The sequence below is a fragment of the Osmerus mordax genome, chromosome 26 (genome assembly GCF_038355195.1).
Source record: "Osmerus mordax isolate fOsmMor3 chromosome 26, fOsmMor3.pri, whole genome shotgun sequence".
Taxonomy (NCBI): Eukaryota; Metazoa; Chordata; class Actinopteri; order Osmeriformes; family Osmeridae; genus Osmerus; species Osmerus mordax.
The window spans coordinates 9,356,963-9,379,742 of NC_090075.1; the positions used below are offsets into that span (position 1 = coordinate 9,356,963).

Below are 22,780 nucleotides of genomic sequence, written 5' to 3' on the forward strand. Positions count from 1 at the left end.
CTAGATGTCACTGTGCTCTCCAATTTCAATGCGCCAATAGTTCGGCTCTTTGGTTCGGCACAATCCGGAAGAAACCACCAAAGCTTCACAAGGCATCGTTTGCCCATCCCTAATATTTGGGTATTTTTCGAAACTTTCCCCTAATGGGATTCATTATTTTTATTTTTTTCTTACTCACGACATATTGAGGATACAAAATCAGTTGAGTTTGTTTCTGCTGCAATTTATCCGACCTTTTTTCATAACATGGCTTGTTTCTGAAGCTGCGGTCGCTTATTTGTCTCGCGATAGTTGGCAACCTTGATCACCAGAATTTCTGTTCAGCTGTCTGACTGTCTGGAAGGATTTACAGTGTGAGCCTTTAGCTTGTTAGATAGTCAATAAACATGGAGACGAAGTCGGGAAAGAGTTTCCGCGTGAGCGACGGGGACTGGATTTGTCCAGACAAAAAGTAAGCTACTAACAATCCGGGATTCTGAGGGGGTCAAATATCTAGTTGGCTAGTCGACCCAGTCTTTGGAAGCGAGTCAGGTAGCTAGAGCTAACGCTTCTTTTATGACATGGCGAGCTACAGTTCCACTACAGTAGTAGAATATTACTACGATGATGGCTCTAAATTGTTTTATTCCGTTGTATACAGTAACTTGGCCTAGTAGCCATCCTTAAAATGTGGTTTGCTTTTCACAGTACCTAGATTTTAAACTATTTCAAGTAATCGTCATATTTCAGTCACACCGTGCCGAAGCTGAGGAAGCGATATGGTTATAATAGCCTAAAAGAAGCATGTTAGCTGGCTAGCTGTCTTAGCTAGACGACTGTAGTAGACTAGCTGGCTAACACATCATCTGCGGGGCCTGTTTGTATGTACAGATTATGGAGCATATTATTTTCCAGGCCGATTCCAATTCAATTTACATTACTACTTGCCAATTAACCAGTAAACTTAGCTAGATGGCTAGATAGCCACCCCTTCTAAGTGAGCTTTCTATTTACGCTAGCTAGTTAGTCAAGCTAATTTCGTCATAATCAATATAAGCAAGAGCCAAGCTAGTTAGCCTAGCACTGTCCTAAACGAAAACGTGACACATTGTTAGTCTCATTCGCAACAATGTGGTTGTTGCTAGCGAATTACTTTATTGTTGATGTTGGAATTAAAATACATATATTATAACTTAAATAACCGAAAATTGCAATAATAGCAAACATACTGTGTAGAAAGTCCTTTTTGGGCCAGAGTGCAGCGGTGCAGCATAGAACGCTGTTTCTCGCGATGTCACCGGAATTTTCAGAAGCGCCTCCATTTCTTTGCTTGGTAACTTGCACTACCAGCAAGAAATGTGGTGGGAAAGTCTGCATGTAGACACTTGTCCAGCGTCCTCTTCTACACAGAGTGCTTTGAGAATATGCGTTTCGTTTTTCTTGTTGGGTGTGCTTTGCCTTCGGCAGGGGCACAACCTTTGTTCTCTCACATATATATTATTGGGTGTGCTCAAGCCTTCGGAGGGAGCACAACCTTTGTTCTCTCACATATATTTATTTATTTATTATTATTTATTTTCGCCCCCCTAAGGATCAGTCAATATTTGGACTACATACACAACGGCGGTGTCAAAAGGTTCGTCTTGGTAGCGATTGCGTTGGTTGTATTTTTATTTACGTTCCGTTGCATGGTTTAAGTAGAAATTGCATTTTTGTGGTGAAAAGTGAAGCTAACGGTGGCTAATTTGCTAGCCACAGTCACTGACGTTACTAACGTCACTACGTCACTAACGTCACGAAAACACGCGTGACTACCTGTAGCAGAACATTCGTTTAACATCTGTTAACTTGGGGGATAGCTAGGCTAACTATAGCTTTACTGCAAGGCAGCTGCAGGAACGCCACAAGCAAAGAGGCCAGGGTGATAACTATTTACTCATTTTACTTTGTGATGTGAAACACAATTATGAAATGTAATGTACAATATTAGCTGATATTATTAAGGAAGTAGGCCCACATCTACTTTTGGAAACGGTAGTCTACTATTTCACTGAAGCATTAGCATCATGACATTAGCCTCTGTTGCCCGGGCAACACATACTGTAGACTCACGGTGTTCCGTACAAACTCGGACGTATAGCGACTTCAAATGAGGCTGCAACGGTCAAAAATAAGGCTACAGCTAATCTGATAGCATCGTAGTTGCCGGAAAACGCTTGGCAACTTTCTGAGCTATGATTGACATGATGTTGAACCAATAATACACGTTAAAATAAATAAAAAACTGCGACATCCGGCGTTGTTCGGAACATCATGAGTAGCTCACGGTGTTCCGTTTTCCGATATTATTTAACTCATGGTGTAACGTTTGCTTCTTTCCACCAGGGGTCCAACAGATGGAAACATGTTTAACTGACAACCACAACGATAAAACATTTAAAGACACTTGTTAGACACATATAAGAAACTTATATGTGTTTATACTCATAATATAATATACATAATATGCACATGTATAATATGGATACTATTATATGGATGATAATAATATGTATAATAACCTAATATACATTATTAGTATATACTATCCATATAAATTACCCTAAGTATGTATATTACGGACTATTCTAATTGCCCATTATTTTAATAACCAAAAAAGTCACTTATATTTGCTTTTGCTTGTGAAAGGCAACATATTACACTTTCTTTCATCGCAAGAAAGTTGGAATAGGAGCTTGTATTTGTGTGGTTGTAGGCAGTTATTCGCTAGCACACAGGTTTTCAGGGATACTTTATGGGAACACAGTGGAAGCTCCTGTGATTCTAGAGGTTACTCCTTACCTTGAATATGCGTGTCAAAATGAAAGCTGGTGGAAAGTTGGCGTCCGTCACAGGGTTCTCACAGGGACAAGTTATTCCTTAGGCTAGGCTACTTCTCAGCGTTAGAAATACAAGGTGTTGTGAAATGGACAAATTGTATATGGACAAAGCCAACTTCAATCCATAATTGCATTCACTCTTTATTTCCATAGCTATTGTGGTCTCAAACTAGCATAACTACATATTCTACACATACATATAGAATTGTAAATCAATTGGAGCCTTGCCTTCAACAGAGAACTGTGAGATGTTGTGTTTAGAAATATATTAGGATCATTAGCTTCCCTGCATAAGAACAGGTACTGACAGGAGGCGCGACGAGAACGCTGATCCATATGCCCCCCCAAAAAACTATTAACATTAAAGTTGATTTTAAAAGATTAAACTGATTAAAGATTAAACTGTTGAAATGCAGAACATATTTAACAAAAACATTAAACAGAACTGGGTAAAATAGCCAAAGATAGCAAACATATATACAAAGTGCTAGATCTCACTGAGGAAGCACTTGGGGCAATACCAGTCCCCTGCTGGCACACTTACAATCCCCAAACAAGTGAGGTGGAACCAGAGCTCACAAAGTTCACACTGAACCCACTCGTAGATGGCATCCTCCTTACCTGCCTCCTCACCTGAGGGAGGGGATAGGCTACGGCAGACAGCGCAGTGTCCGGCAAGCTCCTCCACTACTGCCATCTGCCTCTCCTTCTCTGCCCTCTTCCTCTCCTTTTCCTCCCTCTTCCTCTGGGCCTCCTCCCTCTTCCTCTGGGCCTCCTCCTTCTTCCTCTGCGCCATCTCCCTTTTCCTCAGCACTTCTGCCTGTCTCCCAAGCCGAGCTTCCTCCTTCTCCTCTTCCTCCTGTCGGACCAGCAGCTCATTGTACTCGTCACTGGTGACGACCCGAGCACTAAGTGGTGGCCTCCTCCTCACCACTGGTAGCCGCTGGTCTTGACGGTTGGCCATCACTGGGGGCATTAAAATGTCTCCCCACTTGGCTGAGACCAGACCTGCTCGCACCAAAGGATTGGATTGGGCAGGTCCATGGCAGGTGCAGGTTCGGCAGCAAGGGGTTGCTGCAGGGGGGGCAAGGCCGTTGGAGGGGGCTGGGCCGGGGGCTGGGCCGGTGGTGGTCGCTGTGGTGGGGGCTGGGCCAGGGACTGGGCCGGTGGTGGTCGCCGTGGAAGGGGCTGGGCCGGGGGCTGGGCCGGTGGTGGTCGCTGTGGTGGGGGCTGGGCCAGGGGCTGGGCCGGTGGTGGTCGCCGTGGAAGGGGCTGGGCCGGGGTCTGGGCCGGTGGTGGTCGCTGTGGTGGGGGCTGGGCCAGGGGCTGGGCCGGTGGTGGTCGCTGTGGTGGGGGCTGGGCCAGGGGCTGGGCCGGTGGTGGTCGCCGTGGAAGGGGCTGGGCCGGGGGCTGAGCCGGTGGTGGTCGCCGTGGACGGGGCTGGGCCGGTGGTGGTCGCCGTGGAGGGGGCTGGGCTGGTGGTGGTCGCCGTGGAGGGGGCTGGGCCGGTGGTGGTCGCCGTGGAGGGTGCAGGTCTGACTTTGGTCAGCTGTGTCTTGTCATATCCTCCCCTGTTGCAAGGGAAGAGGCCTGTCCTCCTGAAGGCTGCTCGGATGTTCTCAGGCTTGGCAGCCTTAGGCCAAGCTTCCTTAAGGAGGGGGAAAAAGTTTTTTTTCCCGAAAAAAACATCCCCCCTCACCAGGCCAAGACGGGCAGCATCCCGGTCAAAAATCCTCTTCAGAGGACCAAACACCCCCACATCCAGTGGCTGCATCACGTGGGTGGTGTGCGCAGGGAGGCACACAACAACCACCATGTTCTCCCTGCAGAACCGGATGGCTTCCCTGTTCTTATGTGGCTCCGCCTGGTCGACCACAAGGAGCAGAGGCCTCTCTGGTGGGGCATGTTTGATAAAGTGGCCTAACCACTTCAGCCACAGGCCACTGTCCATATACCCCTTCTCTGACCTGCCATAGATGGCACCAGGGGGGCCTTCCAGGGCATATGGAGCACTCGGGAGGCAGCCAGTGAAGATGACGAAGGGGGGGATGTCTGCCCCTGCAGCACTGATGCAGCTGTGCACAGTGATGTGCTCCCGGGTGGTCACCTGCTGCCGGTAGATGTGCCTCTTGCCCTTAGGCGTCAGCACCCGCTCCCTGGACTTGGGTTTGTCCCCAAACCCCGTCTCATCGGCATTAAAAACCAAGTGCGGTTTCATATGGAAGCCGTGTTGGTGGAAGATTGGCTCGTAGATATCGATGGCTTCTTCCGTGGCTGCAAATACCCTGGCCCTGTCGATGTGGCTGGGGATCCTGGTAGACAGCTCCGGGTGGCGAGCCCGGAACCGTGACCACCAGTTGTCACTCAGGCCCCGCTCCAGATTGACCAGAGATGCCCTCCCTGAGGCTTTCACCATCTCCAGCGCATACACCTTTATGGTGGCCCGGCTCAATGGCCACCCATGGTCTGCCATCCACAGGGAGTACCTGATGAGCTCCTCTTCCTCATCCGGAGTGATGGCCAGGTTGGTGTGGGGCCCATGGGTGTACTTACCAGTCACCCAATCCTGGAGGGTTGTGGCAGGCATGCCACTTTCCTTGGCCACTTCCCTCACACTCCTCCCCCCCCCTCACCTCTGCCACCCTTACCTCCATCCCATGAGGGGTGTAGGTCCTCCTCCTCTTGGACTCTTTTGATGTCATAGCTGTAGAAATAGACAAAGAAAACGACAATCCTTTATTCAGGCCTATAACACATTGTGAACACACGTGTGGATGGTGGTGGAGAACACCAGGGGACCAGACCTAGTGCTTCACATGTCCTGACAAGGGGCAATCTGAGAATGATAACTAAGCGTTATCGTTTGTGGCATAATAGATGAAGCTCGAGTTCTTCTAGATATCGTTTTTGCTGGTGCGCCACAGTTAGGATACAATACAGTATATTGATGATCATTTATATTGATCATGCTATGTCTACTAATAAAGGCAAAAGACACCACAGGGATTTGAACCCCGTCCTGACAAAGCAGGAGTGCCACCACTGGAGTCAAGGGGAGCGCCACACAGTATTAGACCCTACTGTACCTGTTTTCTATTTCATAATATATTAAATAAGGTTGACTACAGCATCAGTAATAACTGTTCAGTAATTGTATTTTAAGTAAGAGAAATATCACGTCCTAACAGTAGTGTTCAGTCTAATGATTTTAGGTTGCGGCTGCACAAGACGCAACATGACAGTTAAGGTTTCCTGAGGTAATAAAAAAAAAAAAAGGTCTTATTGGATAGTTTTGATAATGATTGTAAAGGAATACATTGGCATTAAATAAAATAAGATCAGTTTGACGTAATTCAATACATAATAATACATTTATATTGGTTTCACTCAAAAAGACGTGTCATGACAGTCAATTTTCCTGCAGTGATTCTAGCATTAAACCATTGCGTAATCAAGACTGTAACAAGTCATTTTAAAACTACAAATTGTATGAAATGATGTTTTTGTTTAATTTAGACATTTGTAAGTTGATAAAACAAGGCTTAGAGAGCAGTTTCCCTTACGGAGATATGGCTCCGCCTAGCTAGCTGCTATGCAAATTCCTCTCCCGGCACCATTTTTAAAGCCCATGATTCAACGGTAGGGGGAGCTTCGCTACTTACTGTGCTCTTGTTGACAGCAGAAGTCCAACTGATGTCAATTTGATTTGGCTGGAAGCGGGAGAAAATTAACTTTGTAACAGTATCGATTACACATTTTGCCAGGAAGTATTTTTTATTGGCTGGCGTGTTTTATGTGACGTGTACGGAACACCGTGAGTAAAAGTTGTGTACGGAACACCGTGAGTCTACAGTACTACAGTGGTCTATGATGCATCTGTTTTCAATCTTTAAAATAAACATTCCTCACAAATACATGTAGGATTTATTATGACATTACATTACAAGTAAACGATTTGTGGGTGAAATTATCATTACCTGTGGTTTCAAACCAGTGTTGCTCACTGAAACGCTGTAGCCTACGCGAGACACACGATAACAAAAACATTACACAGCTGTAGGAAGTCAAACGGCGACAGAACATGTTCGGCACTCCCCTTACTTAAATCAAAAGTCCATCTAACTACTAACCTGAACTTCATTGCCACAGCCTAAACGTTGTCAATCTGTTCATGAAAATAATTAATTTCAGCCTAAACCGTACAACGGAACGTTAAATCCAATTCAACCAACGCAATCGCTACCAAGACGAACACAGCAGTAGTCTACTAGTACTGTACCGTAGTAGTACAATTTACCGGGGCAGCTTCTCCACACAGGGCTATATCGCATTTTGCGTTGTTACTGACAATGATCGCTACCAGTGAGCTTTTTATGAATGAGCGATTTTCCACTAAATAAATGTCAAGCTTATTTACGTTTTGGGGGGCATATTTTCAGTTAGCAGATGGGACTGTCTGAATCGCAATTCCATCTTCTACTGCCGGGTAAGGTCGTAGAATAATCTTCAAAGGGGGTTCTTTATTAATGAATGAATGCAATGAGTAGGCTACATGCCTGAAAATATCACGAGAAGGGAAAAACTTAAAATGACGTTTAAATCATAGAGATTAGGTCAATTTTTACACCGGTCTGCCAAATTTATTCGTTTTGATTCAACGATGAGGCTGCCTCTTGCAGGGGAAATGAGAAGACATCTATTTCATTCTACACTTCACTCGTATTTTCAGTTGTAAATGAGCAGCAAAAAAAATGCTTTTAAATCTATTTAATCTTTATAAATAATAAGTATGCATTTTCATATAAAATATACAGAAATCAGTTGTAAAAATGTCATTCAAAAACTGACCCCTGTGCAACCGACGCAAGCAAGCACACCCTACAATTTCCCCAGAAATTGTACCTTCTCTAGTTTAGTATTGACTGAACGGCAATAGTTTGTACCAATCAGTGTCCTATGAGGAACTACTGGCAGCAACGAGTATTATTCAAGTTAGGCAGTGATAGAACGAAGGTTCATCCAGTCACCTGCCCAGTATGTTTGTCAAGTGTCTGCTGTTTTCCAGTTTCCAAGGACAATTTTCCACTTGACTGTATAACAAATCATCTGCCCAATACATTTTTGTGGACAATACCGATATTGCAGAGACATTTAAAATTAAAATAAGTAGTAGGACACCTACACATTACACATTTACATTTATGCATTTAGCAGACGCTTTTATCCAAAGCGACTTCCAAGAGAGAGCTTTACAAAAGTGCATAGGTCACTGATCATAAAAACGAGATAGCCCAAACATTGCGAGCAGCCAAAACATGAAGCATACATTGTGAAAACCAAATAAGTGCCAAAGGGAAGAATCATAAGAGCATGCAGTTAAACAAGTTACAATTAAACAACATGAAACTCTAAATCCATAGGTATTTATATGGAGTTGCCTATAACAGCTTCCACTCTTCTGGAAAGGCTTGCTACAAGAATTTGGAGTGTGTCTGTGGGAATATTTGCTTATTCACCCTGAAGAGCATTTGTGAGGTCAGACGGATGGATGAAAGGGCCTGGTTCACAATCGCCGTTTTTATTAATACCAAAGGTGTTCAAAAGGGTTGAGGCCAGGGCTCTGTGGGCCAGTCAAGTTTTTCCACACCAAACTCATCCAACCATGCCTTTATGAACCGGGCCACAGTCATGCTAAATCAGAAAAGGGCCTTCCCCAAAATGTTGACACAAATCTTGAAGCACAGTAACAATGTTACTCCTTACATTTTTATTTTTTATTTATGAGGTTATTTGTTGACTCTTGCCAATATTAAAAGTTTTAACAAGATGAGAGATAGCGAAGTGGTTAGTACTGTACTATAAAGCAAGAGGTTTCTGGTTCAAATCTGCCTGAAGGTGATACTTTTGATAAAAGTTTAACAACAAATTATCAAAGATATTTTTAAATTAATAATAGCCAAATGTTAGTGTACATGCATATGAAAATACAAAGATATTGTCACAAATGAGCATCTTTGTTCAATCATAACAATGTCATTGCTAGCTACAGGGTTCCCGCGGGGTCTTAAAAAGTCAAAAATTCGGAACTTTACATTTAAGGCCTTAAAACGTCTTAAAAACTGCCATATTTTCATCCGAGGTCTTCAATTTCATTTAGTCAGGTCTAAAAAAGGTTTTACCCTCGTTCATTTCCAAAACCGCTGGCTGCAGAAAGTTATGACAAAGTAGCAAAAAAGTAGTGAGTCGCAGCCTACAAAGCGGAGCTCTACAAACGAAACCAGCAGAACGCTGCCTTCAGAACGTTGGTTCGGTGTGTTGTAGTTCTTTCTGGGGGATATTGGTGTTGGTATGTACACTGTGATAAAACTACAAATCCTGTTATAAATGCAATACCTGCCTGCGAAATATGTCTGCGCTTCCTCAGAGTTTGTTAAAGTTCGACTACGTGTGGAAAATGGGAAAGTGTACTTTCAACGAGACATGGCTAGATCACAGCGATTTCTATGGAGTTAGATTAGTTTCATAATTCAAACAAACAAACGTAACACGATTCACAAATGTATTTCATGATTCACAAATAAATGTAACGCGATTCACCCCCCATTACATTTGTTTGCAACTTGACGAACACAAGTTACAAATCGGAGAACACGAGTTACAAATCGGAGACGGAGAACACGAGTTACAAATCGGAGAACACGAGTTACAAATCCCTGCATTTGTGTGTGTGGATTTTTGGAACTTTCCTGACGCGCTTAGATTCACAAATGCATTTTTTTCAAAAAGAGGTTACTGTTTCACCAAAATACCATCATTCTACACCGAGTAGCCTAATATCAAGTTAGCGGTTTGCACTAATTATAGCAGAGATACCTCTGGAAAAGTTATCTATTATAATTATAACAAGCACACAGAACTGAGTGATGAACTGCTGGCGGCGGTGGATGGTCCAGGTGCGATCGGAGGATGAACGGCCGGTGGGGCGATGCTCGGTAAGGTTTCCATGCTGCAAGAGAAGCCGTGTGTTGGTGAACCCCGTCTGTATCTGGTCCATGTTAAAACTGTCCGCCGTGAAATGGTCAGTGGCGCAGAGGCGGCTGTTGGAGTTTATCCGAAGCTTTCCATGAGCGTGGGTCTTCACAAAATCTATCCACCTATTTTTCCTTTCATTATCAACAGGGAACTTAAATGGCGTTGCAGCGCAGCTGGAGTTCTTGCATCCAGGGAAGATGCAGTTGCGGGTGGTGGGAGACATCATGAAGCTAGCTGATGTAAGCTACAGTAACAGTACAGCAGGATGAGCCATTCAGTGATCTGACGTAGATGGGGCGAAATGACGTAGATGGGGCATTTTTTGGCTCCGCCCATTAAAACCTGATCTGAAAACGGAAGGGAAACTGTTCTTCGGTCTAACTCCACATTTCAGTGCAACAAAAGTTTTTGTGCTTTTAGCGCTTTGCACATACTTTCAGGAACTCATTTCACACGTATATAATGTACTTAGAAGCAAAACATGGAATTTACTTTACAGGATCTTTAAAATTTCTTAAAAATGTCTTAAATTTGACTTGCTGAAACCTGCAAGAACCCTGTAGCTAGGGTAGAAAGCTGTACTTAGGCTATTTAAAGGGACAAAGTTTCCACATCCAATGCAGCCAATATTCCCGCCAGCAAAACCACCTTTGTTTCATTGACTTCCTTTGCAGCTCACTTACGTTGTGTTGTGGCTTTTGCACGGACACGTCTCGGCCACCGTTGAAACGTTGTTTGGTGTGACAGAATTTTTTTGATTCTCACACTGTATGGGAAGACAAAAGTCATGTATTTATGTAGTGTGAAATCTGCTATTTGAGGAGTCAGTAACGTTTTAAATTCCTTCACAGAAAAGTCTTAAATAATATACAAATAGCATGACAGATTTATCTTCATTGTCACAGACTTGTTTTCATATAGTTGTGCAAAATTGTTATGCAAAATTATGAATAACACAATTCCCCCCCCATAACTTGATTGACTTTTCCAATAAATACAAGTCAAACTTTTCTGTCATCCTTACAAAACTGTTTAAAAAGATGAGTTGAATGGTATCTCACCTAATGCAACACTCAACAGTTTATTTTTTTTGATATTCTGAGATAAAACACCTTTTGTGTCACACCATAGGACATCATGTCACACCATAGGACAAATTGTAGTTATTGCATTAGAGGAAATGAGAGTTATGACATGTTTTTTTTACTTTGAATAATAAAGAATATGTAATTTGTATTAACAATACAAACAGTATCATGTACACAATGTTTTTAGAAAACAAAAAATTTACAACAAAATGAACTTTAATCATCAAATCATTCTTAATTTTATTAAATTGTGTTTTTGGGATGGGGCTGGGCAATATGGGTAAAAAATTATCAATATAGATGTTTATATTTCCATTCGATAATGATAATTAAGACGATAGATGGGGAGTCAGGTGGCTGAGCGGTGGGGGAATCGGGCTAGTAATCCGAAGGTTGCCAGTTCGATTCCCGGTCATGCCAACTGACGCTGTGTCCTTGGGCAAGACACTTCACCCTACTTGCCTCGGGGGAATGTCCCTGTACTTACTGTAAGTCGCTCTGGATAAGAGCGTCTGCTAAAATGAGTAAATGTAAATGTAAAATGATAGACCACAGATCTGTAGTAGTAGCAAAATAAGTCTTTCCTCAACTTTTTCCATACACTCGGCATAAAGTTTAGGCAGCGCGGTGTGAGAGAAATGTTTGCGGCCAGGGAGCACGTACCTGGGGTCAAGTAATTTTTTTTAAAACTTGCTTTTTATCAATACCTTGGCGCAAACTCACACTTTATGCATGTTCCAACGAGTGATTTTGCTTCAGGTGGTAAAAAAGGTTTGTCAAGACACTCGGTTGGACTTTGGCAGATTGGATGCACTGTATACATGGGGAAGGCTACCTGCCTTGATAATGAAGCAGGGAGCAACGAGTGAAATCCCTCGACGGGAGCACAGACAGACATGGGGGAGACCATTTTTGTGTGTGTTCTTACATGTGAATGCGACATGGGGTAATTTGTGGAAAAAAAGATTCTGCTCTCTCAAAAGCTCCCTCACTCTCTCTCTCCCTGCAGTTCTTTAGTCAGGCAGTGCGTTCATGTGTTTTGTGGGAATGGCTTTGAAGGAAGGGAGTGAGATATTATGGTTTGAATTGTTTGGAATCGAAGCAAAAATAGCTAACTTCGCACAATTTACCTCCACAACCTTTAATGATCATGCTATTCCTCACTAACCTGTCACGAGCAACTAGCAAGACATATTTGCATGCATTTCCATAATTATGGACGCAACAAAGTGCTAAGCCTATATTTCGGAGCAGGTTAATCTAATAGTCTAATAGCTAATGTAATATTGCACATATTTTTGTCCTATTTCCCCTCAAGAAATAAAGTTAGGCTACTTACAGTCAAAGTATGTTCTAAATGGCATAAATGCTGCCAATTAATAATTGACGTTATTGTAAATGGTCAGTAGCCTAGCCTATCGATTAAGGGGCCACTCGGAAGCATGTACGCTGTCTGCTTCATTTGATCTTGATAAGCTAAGCATTCTGTAGCTAATAATAACAATATACCCACTATTTATTAATTAAAACTACTTCAGCATAATAATGCATCTAAAATACAAACGTGAGCAAGGGCAGCAATCGCTATCGAATCGACATGTGCAATTTCGCTAGCAGGGGAAGAATAGCCTACAAACAGCGAAAATCACCAGTTAACTTAATTTAAATTAGCAAGAACTATAATACAATAACAACCTTAAATTAACTGACAACATAAGTTATACGACTTAAAGTTCTCAAGGACTAACACACGCAATCTCAACTGCGCTGTGAAGCGCGTGTCCGTCCAATCCTCCGATACGCTTTCTAACAATCACTGCTGATAGACGGCCTAAAATTTTGTACAGTCCTATTTCTGATACCGTGGCGGCAGAAATTTAGCCGTGGCGGGCCGCCACGGAAAAATCTACATAGCGGAAACACTGGGTATCACACCAAAGGACAGCTAAACTTAACACTTTCAGTGTGACATAAAAAGTCACATGAATAATTCTGAGATAAAAACTTTTGATGTGAACATGTTAAGCTTTATAGGGGTCTTCAGTAACATGTCCTTGTTTCGGGTCCTTCAACTAAATAAAGTTGTCTGTGGAATTGCCCGTTGTTATATCAGGATATGGCGTCACACCGTAGGACATAGTTTTCAGTGACAAATTGTATCAAGTTCCAAAACTTAAAAAAATATGTGGATGACGGAAATGATTGCCGTTAACTAAAATATAAATGTTTATCAACATTTGTATGCTTTTCTTTTTAAATGATACGTTATAATTCATTGCATCATGATTGTCATACCACTGGACAATTGTGAGATTTGGCTCAAAATATTTTTAAAAACTAATAGCAACGCAGTTTTTATAACAGGTCCCTGTAAAACAGACATGTTTAACCATTTACTGCATTTTAAATTAAATTAAAATGATGACAATACTGATTATACTCATTTGTATATGGTGTGACAGTCCATATGCCATGTCGCGTCAACAATCCTTGAATTGAAATTAAATATTCTTTATAATTATTTTTTTTAAAGATTTGTAAAAACTTTAACTTCCTCTTTAATTGCATTAACTATAATTGTTGTTCTTTGGTGTGACACACACAAAATGACAAAGGTGTTTTATCTCAGAATCTTTAAAAAGTGTTGCATTAGGTGAGAGATAATTCAACTCATTTTAAATAGGTATAATTTTAAGCAGTTTTGTAAAGATGGCAGAAAGGTTTTACTTGCATTTTATTGAAAAAGTCCATCAAGTTTAAGTTATGGTTTGAAAATGTTGTTTGCATTATACCACAAAATGAAAACAAGTGTACAAATGAAGATACATTTCTCATGCTATTTGTATATTATTTAAGGCTTTTTGGGGGCCAAGCAACAAAGCTGAAAAATCATTTATTTTTTATTTAACCTTTTATTTGGTGTGACTGCCTTTTGGCAAGGCACAACCTAAATTCTCATGATGTCACGAGAACCGTTACTACCGACACCCTCCGGTTCTAAAATGACAAAACACAGACGATGCCCATTTTTTGAAGCACCATTAGCGACGATGCCAGTGTTGGCAGCATCGGTGCTGCGCCTCTTCTGGAACTTATGGGGGCAGTATACGCTTCAGAGTGTTCCAGTACTTACATTCAGAAGTAAGGCACGAAGAAGTGGAACTTCTTTGGTATCTTTTCAAGATACCAAAGACCGTGGTATCGAAATTGTGAATTGTTATTTTACTGGTATTGGCACCGACTACTGAAGTTCTAAATAATTCCTCTGATTGATCACCTAGGCTACAAAGCGTTAACAATGTAACCATAGCTATGAATGTAACGGTAAAATGATTTTGTTTACGTCACGCGAACCTTGAGCACAGGCGACTGTTTTCCGAAGTATAAATGCAGCAGCCTGAGCGACACTTTTTTTTTTCGTCGGCGACCATTTCAAAAGTGTCCGCGACCGAAGTATAAATTAAGCTTTAGAGATATTTTATCAATGATAGGCCCGCCTCAAAGACTTGTCTGCTGGACTAAAAGGAACGCAAAGTTCCAAATATAAATTATTTAACAAAAAGAGAATTTTTACAGGGCAAAGTGCAATATTATTGTTTAGCTAATTTATGATTTTTATTTATTTATTCAGATACAATATATGTAATATCAATGTAGTATTGTTTAAACCCAAGTTATACTACCCATGTTATGAGTTGCACCCAAACCTGGCTGTTCTCTTGTTTACAGTAAAAACTTTTTTTTTTAGGTGTGGAAATGTGAATTTTGCGAGAAGAACAAGCTGCAACAGATGTGGCAGAGGTAGGTACTTTCTTTACTAAGCTTTGAGATTCCATGAGTAGCTTTTTAGCTATGTATATTCTGACATGTTAGTTTATGGCAACTCTGCACACCCTTACCTGTTTACCAAAAAATTGTCTTCAGCTAGAATTGTGACCATTTGTTTGATTTTTTTTATTTATTGACAAATTGCCGTATTAAAGGGGATAAATGATTCAGGATTGCTTTTTCTCATGTTATTAAATCGAGACACCACTTGGTTACGTATATCGATGTCTCCAAGCAAGTAGTGTTATGCACTGATATCAAACGTGCAGCATTTTGGTTGGCCCCACCAAATCTAACTCCAAGGTTTTTTGAAAAGTTGTCAGCCCTGCATTTATGGTACTCTGGATTATCTGGCTGCCATTGTTGCCGGTTGCGCAGTATTCACATACCCTTGGTTTCAAGTTAGCTCCCGAAAACACTTGGTTTTAAGGGGTATGTACCCGTACCCCTTAGCCCTACCCCTCGATCAAAACGAGTATTGGGATAGCCCTTACTCTTACGTGAACACGCTAAACTAAGGGGTAGGGGTAAGACAGATAATTGTGATTCGGCCTAAGCCTAACAACCTTATTTGCGCATAAGTGGTGTCATGACGGTGGTTATCAGCCTGTTAACTCAACTCAGGTTTTTCCAGTCTAGTTACAGATGTATGTTCCTCATTGGGTGTGCTTGCCTTTGACAAGGCACAACCTATATTCTCTCATATATATTGGGTGTGCTTGCCATCTGCACACGTTAGCATCGAACCATAGATACAACATACTAGTAAGACTGAGAGCGATATCAGCGAGCTCTCATAATTATTACCATAGCTAAAAGTCTAGGAAAGTTGAGGCTACTTTTCGTTAGGTATCTAATATGTATTAATCTGCTAGACCAGTGGGCTCCCCTTCGTTCTTTTGGTTAGCAGTCTCACAAGCTCTACTTACCGGCGTCATGGAGCCGAGCAGCTAAATACTTATTGGGTGTGCTTTGCCTTCGGCAAGGGCGCAACCTTTGTTCTCTCACATATATATTTATTTATTTATTATTTATTTTCGCCCCCCTAAGGATCAGTCAATATTTGGACTACATACACAACGGCGGTGTCAAAAGGTTCGTCTTGTTAGCGATTGCGTTGGTTGTATTTTTATTTACGTTCCGTTGCATGGTTTAAGTAGAAATTGCGTTTTTGTGGTGAAAAGTGAAGCTAACGGTGGCTAATTTGCTAGCCACAGTCACTGACGTTACTAACGTCACTAACGTCACGAAAACACGCGTGACTACCTTTGGCAGAACATTCGTTTCGCATCTGTTAACTTGGGGGATAGCTAGGCTAACTATAGCTTTACTGCAAGGCAGCTGCAGAAACGCCACAAGCAAAGAGGCCAGGGTGATAACTATTTACTCATTTTACTTTGTGATGTGAAACACAATTGTGAAATGTAATGTACAATATTAGCTGATATTATTAAGGAAGTAGGCCCACATCTACTTTCGGAAACGGTAGTCTACTATTTCACTGAAGCATTAGCATGACATTAGCCTCTGTTGCCCGGGAAACACATAGCTACTACAGTGGTCTATGATGCATCTGTTTTCAATAGTTAAAATAAACATTCCTCACAAATAAATTTTCGTTGTAGGATTTATTATGACATTACATTACAAGTAAACGATTTGTTGGTGAAATTATCATTACCTGTGGTTTCAAACCAGTGTTGCTCACTGCAACGCTGTAGCTTACGCGAGACACTACAAAAACATCTACAGTACACAGCTGTTTAGGAAATCAAACGGCGACAGAACATGTTCGGCACTCCCCTTACTTAAATCAAAAGTCTCTGACCACTAACTTGAACTTCATTGCCACAGCCTAAACTTTGTCAATCTGTTCATGAAAATAATTATTTTCAGCCTAAAACCGTACAACGGAACTTTAAATCGAATTCAACCAACACAATCGCTACCAAGACCAACACAGCAGTAGTCTAGTACTGTACCGTAGTAGAATTTACCGGGGCAGCTTCTCCACACAGGGCTATATCACATTTTGCGTTGTTACTGACAATGATCGCTACCAGTGAGCTTTTTATGAATGAGCGATTTTCCACTAAATAAATGTCAAGCTTATTTACGTTTTTGGGGGCATTTTTCAGTTAGCAGATGGTAATGTTTGAATCGCGATTCCATCTTCTACTACGGTAACGTCGTAGAATAATCTTCAAAGGGGGTTCTTTATTAATGAATGAATGCAATATGAGTAGGCTAAATGCCTGAAAATATCACGAGAAGGGAAAACTTAAAAGGACGTTTAAGTCATAGAGATTAGGTCAATTTTTACACTGGTCTGCCAAATGTATTCGTTGATTCAGCTATGAGGCTGCCTCTTGCAGGGGAAATGAGAAGACGTCATATTTCATTCTACACTTAACTCGTATTTTGAGTTGTAAATGAGCAGCAAAAAAAAGATGCTTTTAAATCTATGTAATCTTTATAAATAATAAGTAGGCCCTGTGCATTTTTATATAAAATATACAGAAATATCAGTTGTAAAAATGTAATTAAAAAACGGACCCCTGTGCAACCGACGCAAGCAAGCACACCCTACAATTTCCCCAGAAATTGTACCCTCTCTAGTTTAGCTTTGTTATCTAGCTAGTATATCACTGTGTGCGCAGTTGCCCCGCAAGTATCATGCCGTCGTGTGGGACTGATCGACAAGGACATCATACATTTAACCAATTTAAGACTGGCATGTACAGTAAGTAATGTATTTAAACTCAAACTTGTGTCGTGCGTTGCTCTTCCTCTGATCTGTAGCAGCATCGTTGCTCGGTTTATTATATTACAGTAAGTAAAATAATACGTACATAAGTCTGGCTCAGTACATAAATGAAGTGAACACCATTTTGCTCCCTGCATACATCTACAGCTGACACAAAATACAGCCCAGGCTGGCGTTATCGCAGGAAACGTGGTAGAAATGCACCCTAACTCGTCCCTCAATTTTTGCACTACATGGACGTTCGGTGTCAAAATGTTTGTCTTGGTCACGATTGAGTTACCTGTATTGGTTGCAGGACACACTTAGTGGTATCTTGCTTCCAACTTTGGTTTTGACAACCCAGTCATTTGGAGCAGATAAACATCTAAAAACATGCAGGGCTACAGTAGGCCCAAGGACCAGGATGAATGCCTAGGATTGAGAGAGGCTGATGTAGAGAGTATTAGAGAAGCTGACGAAGTTGAATGCGCTTTTACCTTCTTACAACACGGATAGCTGGTCAGATGAGCCCCGAGTCTTCAGAAAAGGATGTTACTGACAATGATCGCTTCCAGTAAACTTGTTATATTAGCCAGTTTTCCTTAAATACATTTTGGGGGCATATTTTCAGTTTGCAGATGGTACTAGAATTGCGATTCCAGTGAAGATACTGCCAGTGATAACCTTAGAATAATTTTGTTTCATGCAATAGAGAGAATGTAAACAAATATCACTAAAAGGAAAAAAACTTGAGGGAAGTCCTGCCTGACTGAGCCAAAATTCTGAAAATTCTATTTGGTGCTAGAATATATTAATATTTACAGGAAATTTCATATTAAATCATACACCTGAACTGTTTATACCATACTGAAGAGAAGAAATGGTCTTTCCCACAGATTAGAAAGCAATTTGTGGTGGGGCGGGGGGGGCAAAATAATTCTGGTTGAAGCCTGAAAATATTTCTGGGGAAATTGCAGGGTGTAGTAGTTACTGCACTACTACAGAAGCGTAGTAGTTAGCTAGCTCTACAATTTACCGGGGCTAGGTCTGAATCTAGGAGAAAAACGGAGCTGCCAGCTGTAGGTATATGCAGGTAGCTGGTGCTAAATAACTATTTAGCTGGTCGGCTCCATGACGCCGGTAAGTAGGGCACGTGAGATTTCTCACCAAAAGAACAAAGAGGAACCCACTATCAGCAGATTAAGACATGTTCAGAGGTACCTAGCGAAAAGTAACCTCAACTTTCCTAGACTTTTAGCTATGGTACTAATGCTGAGGGCTCGCTGATATTGCTGTCTGTCTAGAACGGCGTATCTATGCGTCGTTGCTAACGTGTGCTGATGTTGTGACTGTGTGTCTGTAGGCCTATGTGAGAGAGACGCGTGAGTGACCGAAAGACGGAGGGAGAGCAGGGAAAGGAAATGCAGCTGAACGAATACGCTGCGTGTTTTAAACAACATTTAAACAACATTTAAAAAAAGATTAACGAAACGCAATACGTGGCGGCCGGTGTTGATTCTGTGGCACACTGCCACAAATTAGTGTGGGAAATGTGTGGGAAACACTGAAATAGGGCTTTCTAATGATATAAAAATATGTATGGTTATTTAAGGCAAATCATCCTTTATCAAGAGAATTTAACGCAGCAATTCTTTACACAAATCTTCTCCGTCCGCCATACTTCATCAGACGACTTTATTTTCAACCTCTTTTATTACAAGATACAGGAAAACTTGGAACACTTATGTGGGCAATATAGAACAGCAGATATATAAAAAATAAATAAAATAAAAACAAGTTCCCCTCCCACAAAACTGGCTCACGCTAGCTGGCTATACTCCTCTCCATAACTAAAGAGGTTTGACCATAATCGACCAAATTGGCCAAACAAGGTATAGATATTTAGCTTAAAGGGTACATAGTGTAGCTAACTAATGTTTATTTAGCAAATTTCACAAATCTGCAAAAATCGAGGTAATACAGTACTACTGTCAGTAGCTGCCTGTCTTTTGATGCAACTGTTTCAACTATGTGAGGCTGCCAGAGAGCCTATCACCATTACCTCTTGCACTAAGGGAAATAAGAGAACCCTGTTTCATTCTACTCTTCACTCTTAGTATTTTCAAGTGTAAATGAGCAGAAACAAATGTATGCTTTTTAATCTATGCAATCTTCATAAATAGGCTAATAAGTATGCATTTGCATAATTATTTAAAATATGTAGAGCTATTTGTTGTAACATTTATTAATTATTAGTAATAAAACTGACCCATCTGCAACGGACGCAAGCACACAATTTCCTCAGAAATTTTACCCTCTAGTTTAATTTGAGGTTTCTGGCGTGCGGCAAGATGCAACATGATGATATGTTGCGTAATTGGTGTATTATAAATGTTTGCTATAGGGAGTAGTATAACACTAGGAATGTGAGACTAATAATGCATTTATTGGGTGTGTTTGCCTTTGATCCTTATTGTGTTGCTTGTATCTCCATGAATGTTCTGTGCACGGTTTAGGCAAAATTTAAGTTTTTGTGTCAAAGTGAAGCTAACGGTAGGTAACTAGCTAGCCACAGTCACTCTGAAAGAACTTCAGTGTCACCTTTTCAAAATAGACCATCACCATGCATGTACTCCAAATTGTTCAAGAACAGCTTTCAATTTACTTTGGGTATGCCTTGTTTAGGCATTTTAGGAGAATTTGACAGGATTGTTAAGAGGTTATTAATTGGGTTTAGATAATGGTAGAGAACCGTTTTACACTTCGGTGTTTTACACTTCATGAACAGCGCTCTAACTTTTACAGTACATGCGCTCCTAAATGAAGAAATCTAGGAACAGAGTGAAAAAATAACATATTACATACACATTAATACTGTGTGTGCGCGTGTCCTAAGGGACATCTGTGGAATATGGAAAGCCACTTGTCAAAACCTGTAATATAGCGTTTTCATTCAGACGACACATTTTGTCATCTTAAGACTACAGAAATGGCCATCATAACATGGCCGTTTTGAACGTCTTAAGACGTTTAGACCACCTTCCAATTGGTTGGTGTCAACATACCCACCCCTTTTTGACGTTGGTACCAACATACCCACCCCCTTTTTGACGGGTCTGCTTTGGGATGTATGTAGGCACATGCGATACGTAGATTACGTGCACATGCGATATAGGGATGGGCGTGATTAATCGGATTGCCGAATATCCTAAAATAAGTTGGTATTAGAATACGGTTTTCTAATACTTATGAGCATAGTTGAATAAAAAATTAGTTTTTACTTTAATGTAAAAACTTTAAATTAAATATTAAATATGCTTTCCATGTGTCGTGAATTCTAATAGTTGTGTCGTTAGAAATTATGAAAACGGTAGGGTAGTATACGTGACCCTGCGTTCTGCTGCGAGTCTCCTGTCATTTCATTTGGCGCTCCAAAAAATTAATGGAAAATGGCTAGTAAGCGGAGCGATGGGTGGAGGTATTTCAATGAAGTTGATGACCAGAAGACGATTCCCTCAGTGAAGTTTGGCTAGCAACAGCAGCTAGCTTGCTCGTAGCACAATTTACCGGGGTCAGCTTCTCCACGCAGGGCTCTAGATTAAGGCCAAATTGTCGCATTTTGTTACGGACAATGATCGCTTCCAGCAAACTTCTTTTGAATTAGCCATTTCCCCCTAAATAAATGTCAAGCTTATTTACGTTTTTGGGGGCATATTTTGAGTTAGCAGATGGTACTGTTTGAATCGTGATTCCATCTGAAATACTGCCGGTGACAACTTTGTTACAATAGCTTGTTTCAAAGGGGGTTCAGCTTGTTTCAAAGGGGGTTCTTAGTGAATTAATGCAAGATGAGTAGGCTAAATGCTTGAAAATATCACTAGAGGGAAAAACTTTAGGGGACAGTTGGACCACTCCGCAACCGACGCAAGCAAGCACAACCTACAATTTCCTCAGAAATTGTACCCTCTCTAGTTCTATGTAGTTGTTGTAGTTGTCTAGGTGATTTATGTAGCGCCATGGTCCTGGAAGAACGTTGTTTTGTTTCATTGTGTACTGTAAGTATATGATTGAATGACAATAAAAGCCAGTTTACTTGTCATGACAACAGACCCAGAAATCTAAAGCCCATCATGATCCTGGATGTCCATAGTGGATCTTGTGTATATGATCATGTCCTAAAAGTACATCACACTAGGGCTGTCCCCGACTAAGATTTTCTTTGGTCGACCAAGACTCGACTAGCACTTCTGAAAATTGACGGATCAAAATGTGAAACTTTTTTTTTTCTATAAATGTCACAATGTTTTTCATCAAACCATTTTGTGTGATGTTTTACCTCACTGTTTTAAGAGATAATATGAAAGAAATACATATGTAAGAAGGGAGATTGACAACTAAACAAACATAAATGTACAAACATTTTCCCGATCTGACTCGATGTGGCTGCTGGACATTCACTGCCTGAAAAAGTGCAGCATGCGAACTTACGTAGAAGCCGAGTGGGGAACGGTGCAACAGAGAAAGATTGTGTTGTCTTGGCCGGAGAAGATAATGTCATTCGATTTGGATGTGATTCTTATAATAGGCATATTCATTTTTCAACCCAGTGCATGTTAGCATGAGCGAAGTAGGCCAACTTATGGTTTTCAGGTGGTAGGCTACATCATATTCAACGTCGAACAATGAAAAATAAACCGTTGTTGGCAGTTTTCATTCAACGTTTTTTGAGTCACCCGGTACTTTGTAAATGTAAATGTACTGTAAATTAAATGCTGCCATACCACAGATTTATTTGCCATTTTGCCTAATAACACCGACAAAGTAGGCTATGGCAGAGTTTGTAGTTCGGCAGCCAATTTTGCTCATGCCGTGTGCAAAAAACAAACAAAACAAAGCACAGATTAACGAAAGGGAAAACAATAGCACATTTTCTTTTAAATATATATATTTTTTGAGGTGCTTTATTCGTCTTAAATAATATAATCTACAATTTCTGTAGAATTTTTTTTTAATTCTGCAATGGTGACACAAGCGGGAATCAGAAAAATCTTAGTCGACCAAGAGCATATCGACCAGAAAATCGACTAGTCGACTGAGTGGGGACAGCCCTACATCACACAACACTTTACTCCAAACCTGTGCTGTAGCTTTGGCCTTTAGCCTACCCTTGCACAGCATCAAGGATTTAAAAAATGTATCTTCATCGGTCAATTGACTTATCGCAAGCT

At 41.0% G+C, this 22,780-nt stretch overlaps 1 protein-coding gene across 1 annotated transcript in view; it reads left to right on the forward strand.

Annotated features, from left to right (window-relative positions):
• The first annotated feature begins 304 nt into the window (after positions 1-304).
• The window catches only part of zranb2 (zinc finger, RAN-binding domain containing 2), a 31,394-nt gene continuing 8,918 nt past the window's right edge, over positions 305-22,780 (forward strand). Inside the window, exons 1-2 of the mRNA XM_067230074.1 lie at positions 305-451; positions 14,727-14,779. Coding sequence (XP_067086175.1) covers positions 387-451; positions 14,727-14,779 — 118 coding nt within the window. The 5' untranslated portion in view covers positions 305-386. The remainder of the gene's footprint in view (positions 452-14,726; positions 14,780-22,780) is intronic.